Source organism: Podarcis melisellensis (assembly GCF_964234715.1).
Source record: "Podarcis melisellensis genome assembly, chromosome: 1".
NCBI lineage: Eukaryota > Metazoa > Chordata > Lepidosauria > Squamata > Lacertidae > Podarcis > Podarcis melisellensis.
Genome location: NC_138528.1, coordinates 106,386,745 through 106,396,315, shown reverse-complemented (window position 1 = coordinate 106,396,315; position 9,571 = coordinate 106,386,745). Strand labels below are relative to the sequence as shown.

The window sequence follows — 9,571 nt, the reverse complement described above, 5'->3', positions numbered from 1 at the left end:
GCTGTGACTGAGCAACAGGAGCTCACTCCGTTGCGTGGATTCGAACCGCCGACCTTCTGATCGGCAAGCCCAAGAGGCTCAGTGGTTTAGACCACAGCGCCACCCGCGTCCTATGTACATTAATAGATGCAACTGCATGTTGCAATTTAAATAGAAATACATTGCCATAGAGGGGGAAAAATACTTTGGCCACCTCATGAGAAGAGAAGACTCCCTGGAAAAGACCCTGATGTTGGGAAAGATGGAGGGCACAAGGAGAAGGGGACGACGGGGGGCGAGATGGCTGGACAGTGTTCTCAGTGCTACTAGCATGAGTTTAACCAAACTGCGGGAGGCTGTGGAAAACAGGAGTGCCTGGCGTGCTCCATGGAGTCACGAAGAGTCGGACGCGACTAAACGACTAAACCAACAACAAGAGGGGAAAACAAGTGGCTTGGATGCCTGCTCAGTCTGCTGGCAGGGTGCTGCTCCAGGCTCCTCTTTATTTTTATGCTTCCTTTTCTTTCTTTCTTTCTTTTTCAACAAAAATAACAAACAACCACAAACAAAGAAAATTATACACAACAACAATATCAAATCCATAAAATGGGATTCTCTCATGACTCCTCTCCTGGTTCCTTAAATTCCCTTTTCAACTGCATGTCATTTCTACTCCAAATTGAGGTCTTTTACCTCAAATTTCCTATATTCTGAAATTACACGTGTTCTTAAAATCCTGCTTAAATGTATTAACCTGTTTACAATACTTTTGCAAATACATAATATACATTTCCCATTCTTTTTTAAAATTTCTTATCATATTGGTTCCTTATCTTTAAACCAGACTTGTCCAGAGCAACCCACAAACAGAGGACACCTTCAGATAGAGGGGAGAAGAGGACTGCCCTCTGCAAAGGAGGACGGCCAATCTTAATTCCATCCATTTCGTTGCTGCTAACTTAAGTCCTTCTTATGCAATTGGCTTTCCTTTGGATTCGGGCCTACCTCTGTAATGCAAGGCAGAGCTGCTATTTTTAAAATATATTTTAAAGAGGCAAGACAACTGGGGGGGGGGGGGAGGCTGGTTCACCAACAGGCCTGTGAGAAGCCTCCCTGCCAAAAAACAAACAAACTCAGAGAACCTTCCTGCTTTGCTCAGTATGGTGGTGAAGGAAAGGAGGTCGTCTTCTCTTCCAAGGCCTTCCTGTGAGCAGATGTTGGATAAAATTGCTCCTCAGTTGCAGGAGGTAAGGGAAAATGGCAATCTTGCACCGAGGTAGACTTCTAGTTAACATATGCGCAGTTTGGCAATATTACACATGGACTCAAGTCTCTGCTACTTTTAAGACTCTTAAAATGCTTGCAGTTTCAGATAGGTAGCCGTGTTGGTCTGCCATAGTCAAAACAAAAAAAATCCTTCCAGTAGTATCTGAAGAAGTGTGCATGCACACGAAAGCTCATACCAAGAACTAACTTAGTTGGTCTTTAAAATGCTTGCAGTTCAAAGAGCATGGCAAGTTGTCGTTGCTGTTGAATTTGCTTGCAACTGCTCTGTTTTGCATTAAGGTGGTCCCTGGCTCAAATCTCGTCTCAGCCAGAGATATCTCTTTAATTAGCTAGATTCTCTTCCCCAGCCACCCAGCCACAATACTGTGAAAATAACATTGGCCTACCATGTTGTACACGGGCACAGTGAACTCTCTGTGCTCTTTAAGATCAGGGGTCAGCAACCTTTTTCAGCCGTGGGCCAGTCCAGCATCTCTCAGACTATGTGGTGGGCTGGACTATATTTTGCGGGGGGGGGGGGAGGGAATGAATTCCTATGCCCCACAAATAACCCAGAGATGCATTTTAAATAAAAGGACACATTCTACTCATGTAAAAACATGCTGATTCCTGAACTGTCTGCAAGCCAGATTGAGAAGGCAATTGGGCCACATCCGGCCCACGGGCCTTAGGTTGCCTACCCCTGCTTAAGACCCTTGCTTGCATACCTTCCTCGGGACTAAAGTAAATCCTGCTACTGGCTTGTGTTTAAAGCCCTACCAAGAAGCAGTGTAAAACCCTCATGCATAACCGATAACCTGTGGGAAGCCTGAAGGCAGGAATTAAGATCCATTTGGTGACGTGCTTTGCAGAGTTCCCATAGGGATTACTAAGCTTACATATATGAAGTATTTTTGAGCGCCTGAAATGAGTTATATAAATCCTACATGGACATCGAACCAGCTCCTTCCTTACGCAAGGATTGATTTCTAAACGAGGGGATATAATTTGCCTTACTTTGGCATTTAGCTGGGTAATGGAATGAGTTTTAATTCAATCAATCAATTTAGGTTGCAACCCTTCTCTGGAAGCAAGGCCCACTGAATTCACGGGACTTCATTCAGTGTAGACACTATTGGGGCTGGAACTGTAAATCAGCAGGTATTTTCATGTCAATCAACAAAAGTCCCAATATTTCCCTCCGTAACTTTATTATTTATAATAATTAAATCTCTTTACTCCCCTATAACCGCAAGTATCAGGGCAGTTCACAATGTATGAGCAGTTGTTCACAACATATGCATGCACATGTCACAGTATAATGCCATTTTAAACGGGGACCATGTATCTTTTGTAAGAGTAGTTTCGTTTGTTTTTTAAATGCTGCTTATTAAAATAATAGAAAGTAATTTAGAATTTACTTTTCAATTGAATAGAAATTTAAGCAAAATAGTAAAAAAAAAAAGTAATTTTAATTTTTAAAAAGCCTGTTTAATTAGAAATGTATTTTCAATCAGAATTACTGGTTTTTAATTGAAGAATCAACGAAACATTTAGCGTTATGGCAATCATTCTGTCAGTACCATAATTTCTGCTTGCCAGATGGAATAGAACATCTCTCCCCCTCCCCACACCCTGTTCTGGAGGGGTTCTCTCAACTACTTTGAGCGATTTGGGCTTGGGGGGGCGCCCTATGCGCTAGCAGAATTCTTTATGTGACTTTCCACTAGTGGGACTCATTAATTGAATCTGCCGCCAAAGGTAGGACTCAAATGCAGTCAGACTCAGAGAAGACTGACTGACATTAAAAAGAGCCTATTTGTTTCAACAGGTGTACTCTTGAGTAGGATGTGTTTATTTGCTGCCCGTTATAGAGGCAACACCTTAGGCAGGAAACGGTACATGCGAAACTGTGTATGCACATAATTTCAATTTGGCCTTTCCTTTTTATGGCATAAGTGAAATGAAACCCGTAACACCGAAGCAGACTTTTGTCAACGTGTGTTGGTTGCAAAAGCACCCTTTTGGAAGGTGCTTGCAGCTGCGCCAAGTGGCCACTGGAGTCCGCTGTAGTGCTTACCAAGTGCTGTGCACACTCTCTGCTCATCCGCTCTCTCCAAACATATCCAGCCGGGAGAGAGGAACCTGGGAACAGTAGAGGGATATTTCAGAGAAATCAGTAGGCTTCAGTACTGGTTCCTGATCCTGCTGTGGTGGTAACATGTACCTCTTTCTACCCCCTGTAGGGAATAGCTTGTCATTGAAAGTCTACTCAATATTGATCCAGAGTAGATTCCGACGTATAGTTAACAGAGAAGAAACTTAAACGCATTGCAGGACTCCCGAAAAATAGACCAGAGGCAATTGTATTTCATTCAGCAGAGCTTTACTGCTACGGAAGGCAAATGAGCATAATGGTCACAAATCCAATACACTCAGGATTGGCACTGTCCATAAGAAATCCAGTTGCAGCAGACTTAAACTTACAATAACTTATAATTAAGTCTAAACCTTAAACACTAAGCATACTATGTGCAGAACACCACACCAGAAGGAAAAGAGAGAGAAAAGACAAAGTGAAACACAGGCTCCTTCTGGCCTCTGATTATAGCATGACCTTGACAGAAGAGATAAGAGAACCAGTTTAAGCCAGCTGTACTCAGCTTCTCTGAAAGAATAACCCAAAACCTCCTGCTTGCTTGTTTCTTTCACACAGAGAAGCTTCCAGAACCCTCTTGAATTAAGTAGAATAGGAAAGAGCTCTGCACATCGGATCAATACATTTTGAACCAAGAAATGCAAACTGACACAGCCAGAGCTCAGTGGTATCTCCAGGCAGGCCTGGGAATGTTTCCTGTCCAAAAACCCCTAAATAGCTGCTACCAGTCAGTGTGGCCAATTCTCAGCTAGGTGGACCAGTGACCTAACTCAGTGTAAGGCAACTTCCTGTGCTTCCTAACCATAATGCTACAAAATTCATACAACTCGGCTCCATCTCTGCTAGTGGGGGATGGCGGCAGTTCCCTTACCCCAAGTTATTTGAAGGGTTTGTTTATGTTGGCTCTAGACTTCCTTTCATTCCAAAACATTCCGACTTAACAATGGAAACTTCTAACCAATGAAATGAACACAAACCACAATATGTTAAATTCCCCCAAGGATCTAGGCACCACACTTTTAACTATTGTTTACCACCATCCGGTTCTTCTAAGACTCAGGCTTTCCATACTGAACTTGTAAATCTACAGAGACTGCTAGTCCATCCAGACGTTGCTAAACTACAACTCCCACAATCCCTGGCGAAAGCTCATTCTTTCTGGGGTGGATGAGAGATAGTTCAACAACATCTGGAGAGACACCAGTTCCCCAGCCCTGGCCTATTCTCTGGGGCTGTGACTCCTTAGGAACTTGGACAGAAACCCTTCTTTCTTACAGAGACATCAGAAATTGGACCGGGGTCCATATATGTGTAAAGCATGTCCTCGCCATGTAAGAAAAAAGAAATAAAAGAAAAGAGAAGAGAAAAGAAAAAAGAAAAGAAATCGTTGTAGTGCTTTCACCCAACTAAAGAAATCTTTGTCAATTAATTGTATACATTTTATTCGATCAATTGGTTAATTAAATCTGCAGAAATTTTCAAAAGAGAAAAGAATGGTTCTAAAGAAAAAACAAAATGTTTTTAGATTATGTGTCTTTGTCAGAGCAGCGACCTTCTTACAAGAGTCATTCACCAGTCACTCTCACCCCAATGACTTCAGATAGCATTTTGCCAGTCACTATTTTTTATACGTACTTGTATTGCCAATAATTGTCTGTTTAATCCAGGCATTTTTGTAATCAACTAATTCTTTTACAATAGATTAATCTCAGCCACAATCACAACTACAATTCTATACCCACTTAGCTAGGAGTAAATCTCACTGGACTCCATAGGACTTAACTTCTGTGTAGACATCTGTAAGTTAATGCTTTAAACATTGCAGCCTTAATTTTTTTTAACCCTCATTTGGTTTAGTGAGTTTTGTTCAATGGACGAGCAATATCTTGGTATTAATGTTTTTACCCAGCAGCACACAGGCCATTGCTGGTTTTTTGAAGCAATCGCTCCTCACCTAGAAAAGAGGATGAAGAAGCAGAAAGCCAAGACAATGGAGGTGAGCATGCTTTTTACTGATCACATGAGCAAATCACGCCACAGCTAAGTTTTCCTCCCATCACTAACTTTTTTCCCTTGGCAAGACTGTGGTTCCTTTGATTGCCACAGGGAGGCAGAAATTCAAGAAGCTGAACTTTATTAGTGTATCTCACACTGGCGTGAAATTCTACCTGTTGAATCTCTGCCATGCAGCTCTTAAAGGCATAGGAGGCTCTTCAGCAGAAAAGAAAAGAAAAAGTGATGAGCCCCATTGATCTCACGTCATACAATTCATTGAAGGCTTTCTGCCAAGATCTCCCCAAACACAGAAGCTGTCAAGGAAGAAAATTGTCTGGCCCATTCATTGTTCAAATATAAAGTGCATCCTTTAGACCAGCTTCTATCTCCAGCATCTGCTGGAGAAGATCTTGTGTTTGCTGACTGCTAGTGGGCTTGGTGGCCAGGTGTAAGCCAGCTATCCTGCTGCTATTTCACATGAAAAGTGCAACAAAGAGAAAACGGTTCCGGTGAAAAGGCAGTTGGCTCATACTCAACCTCACAAAGCTCTCCCAGTTTCTTAGCTCTGGTGTCCTTTCAGCGAAAGCTGCAAGCTGGATGTGACAATCTTGCAAACATTTGAATGCTCTGATCCACTTCCAATCTGAGGTCATCAGCTGAGAATGTTATTAAATGCTGTTTGGCAGACCTAACCAGAAAAGGTTGGGGCTTAAGTTTCTGTGTTCAGTATGTTGAAGGGAAGGCTAGAAATCTAGAAAGGAGGGGGACACAGTCTCTGATACACAAACAATATCAGTGTTATTAACCAAGGTACCAACAGCGGAATCCTACTTAGCGTGTTTCTTCAGAAGTAAATTCCACTGAATGCAATCTTTTTTCAGCTTAGTGTGTGCTTAGGATTGCAGCATGAATGATAGTTGGCTGCTGGCATAACTGCACAGTACATCTTGGCCTTTTGCACAAAGCAATAAGCACAATTTCTCCATCAGTACAGTCCTGTGCATTCTAAGAGGCATTCTCCTGCTCCCTTTATACATTAAATACTATGCATGTTTTATGTAGAAGTGCTTAATGGGGTTTACGCCAAAATAAATGCATGCAGGTATGCTTGTGTGCATAGGATTGCAGGTTAAAGGTTGAAACTAGGGATGGGAGAGAGTGACAATTCAGTTCACATTTAAAGGCAAGCCTACCAAATTTGCACTTTCTGAAATGGCACATGAGCCACTTTTCCAAATTCACACTTCCCATGACTTTTCTGTTGCAGTTCTCAAATCAAGCAATGTGTACAAAACACAAATACTAGAGTAAAGTGTACATGTGTATGTATCAGTGAAAATGACATACACAGATACTTGCTGGCAGAGACGTAGCATGGGGGAGGGGCTGCCGGGGCAATGCCCCTGGGCACATTTTTCTGGGATGATCCCAACCTCGCAAAGCAGCTTGGAGCAGGTGTCGCTCCGGTGGTGGCAAGAACTGGGCTGGCGCAACGGGCTCCGTTCACCCTCCACTTCCCATGCCCTCCTGCCCCGGGCACCAGCAAACCACGCTACGCCACTGCTTGTTGGGGGTTGACAGGAGTTATAGTTCAGCAACATTTGGAAAACAAAATATGAGAGGACCGGACATGTTCAAATAACTTTCCTGCAAAAGTATCAGAATGAATGCTCAGTAAATGGGCTGTCTGCAAGAGACACCCCATCTTCACCCTTGTGCCAGCAAATCGAGAAGAATGCCTGTTTAATAGCTTGCCTGGAAGAGGCAAATTGTTTCAGTTTCCTTTGAAAAAACACAGTGCTAATCAAAGAGCTGTTTGGGGTCTTTGATGAGGACATAGGAGGCTGCCTAATGGCAGGTCATATTATTTCTCCATCCAGTCCAGTATTGTCTGCTCAGGCTGACAGTGGCTCTCCTGGGGTCTTGGGCAGAAGTTTTCCACCTTGTGTGATTACCTGCTATCTTTTAATTGGAGGTGCTGGAGGTTGACCTCCTTGCATGTAAAGCATGGGCCCTACCAAAGAGCTGCGGTATAAATCACACTCATGTGTGTGTGTGTGTGTGTGTGTGCGCGCGCGCGCACATACAAAACCCCCCAACTATATTTACATATGTAGATCCACAGATTCTCCACTTCTTCCTTAATTTGTTGCTGTATTATGAGTGCATCATCTTGCTTTTGAAAATGTTTCCTACTTCAAGTATTGCCAAAACGCACTGTAAATACTTCTCAGGGTGAAACAGCACATCTCCAATCTGCTGTTGAGTCACAGGACCCACAAACTCTTCATGTAAGCATCGTTAAGTTATGGTTTACATGAACGGCACTGATACAGCCAAAGGCCCGCTGCAGCCACCCACAGTTCATTTCAGGGCTGAGAACGCCCTCAAAAATCTGTTTCCTATTTTATGGAAAAACCTCTGAAATTTGGCATGGATTTTGAAAGCACATAAAGAAAACTGTCTGAGGCTTGGCCTCCGTTTGAGAAAGCTGACGCTGCTTTTGCAAACTGCTCTCAGAGATCCAGTGACCGGCATCCAGAAGAGGGAAGGAGAACTAAAAAATCTTCATTAAGAGAACAAGCGGGAGAATGAAGGTCTGTAAAAAATAATAAAGTGATACATAAATAGGTCTGGATGTTGGAGGGCTTTGAAAACTTTTTGTTCTGTTGCTCGGCTGTGAGAAAATATCAGAGGCAGAAGGCACGCTCTCAATAGGAAAAAGAAACTGAAAAAGCATATGGCTCGAGACATACTTGAAGGAGACTTCAGCTGTTGGCATACAATATGCTGCTGAAATCCTATAGTTTTGCTTTGGGAGGAGGGGAATGGACTATAACAAAAGTCTTGAGAACTGTCATTTAGGGAAGACTTGAATTGTAACTGATTTCTATTCTACAGATCCAGCTGAAAATCTTAGTTGGAGTGATCTCATGTCTTTTCCTGTCTTTGTTCATTATGTGTGCTGTATTAATTCCTCCGAAAGGTAAGAATTTTCATTCCTGGAAAATACAAAATCCTATGTCCATAAATGTTTCTGCAGGCAGAACTATTTTCAGCAGGACTTAACATGCATGCAACTTTGAGTAAGTTTGCACCCTAGCTTTTCTTTCTTTCTTTTTAAGCTACAGCTAACTAGTTTAACAATAGGGAAAAAATCCATTTGCTGTCTTCTTGCCAGCACTACTGTGGGTTACCTAAGGTATAGGGATTTGGGGCTGCCATTATCTATACCCTGGAAAAATACAGATGCCTGCATGTGTCGATGCAAGGAATCTTTTCAAGTGAAAAGTCTAGTTGCATTGCCATTGGTGCGCATCACTGGTAATACATTTTGACAAGGTTACAAACAGTGTTTTGAACGGCCATCTACCTGTTAGCATGCATTTCCAAACTCATGACATTTATGGCTTGTTTTCCTCCGATCCATTGCTTTGGATCAGGTTACTGATAATCCTGGGTACATACAATGTGGAAGCACTTGAGTCTGATAGGGTTTCCTTAAGGGATCTGTATGCATCTTCCTGTATGTAGACATGAAGTCAGGCCTATCCAACAGTCACTCAGAGATTCAACATTAGTCATGCTCAGCTTATACCCACCGAAATGAATGCTCCTAAGTCAACTGATCTTAGCTAATGAGTGACAGATACCACCCCATGACTGTCGTAACAGAAAGCCTCTCAAAAATAGAAAAGAAAAAGCTCATCCTACTCGTTGTTGTTTTTTAAAAAGGAAAAGAATCAATGTTTCCTTTCTTTCATCAGGATAAAATGATGGGAATGTGTATCAGTTATTTTTGTTGCTGTGCGTATTGTGTGGGGAGGGGAGTCCATCCTCCGTTAGTTCTATGTTTATATAAAACAGAAAATATCCTCTATTAATTCGGTGTGTAGTAGAAAACCAATTATTCAGCAAACCTTAAATGCTACCTTCAACAGCTTTACCAAAAGGTCCCTTAAGCTACTATGGCTAACAGCAGAGCTGAGAGATACTTAGCCCGAACCTTTGACAGGCAAAGCATATGAAAAACAGGGCAGATATTAATGAATTTTATTGCTGATGGGAGGCTAACATTTTACAGCGTATAAAACGTTCATAGCTAGTAATCTTGACAGCCATTTATTTCTACTAGCAGTAGATAGCTTTTGGCACTTGGGTGCATATTTTTAG

At 42.2% G+C, this 9,571-nt stretch overlaps 1 protein-coding gene across 5 annotated transcripts in view; it reads left to right on the top strand.

Moving 5' to 3' along the window:
• Window positions 1–1,072: 1,072 nt before the first annotated feature.
• The window catches only part of FAP (fibroblast activation protein alpha), a 55,978-nt gene continuing 47,479 nt past the window's right edge, over window positions 1,073–9,571 (top strand). For 2 of the 5 annotated variants that reach the window (XM_081928865.1, XM_081928864.1), the window contains exons 1-2: window positions 7,673–7,995; window positions 8,300–8,384. In XM_081928865.1, the coding sequence (XP_081784991.1) occupies window positions 7,990–7,995; window positions 8,300–8,384 (91 nt within the window). In that variant the 5' untranslated portion in view covers window positions 7,673–7,989. Of the gene's footprint in view, window positions 1,227–5,312; window positions 5,400–7,672; window positions 7,996–8,299; window positions 8,385–9,571 lie in introns of those variants that run through there. The other 3 variants (XM_081928861.1, XM_081928863.1, XM_081928862.1) reach the window with 3 other exon arrangements.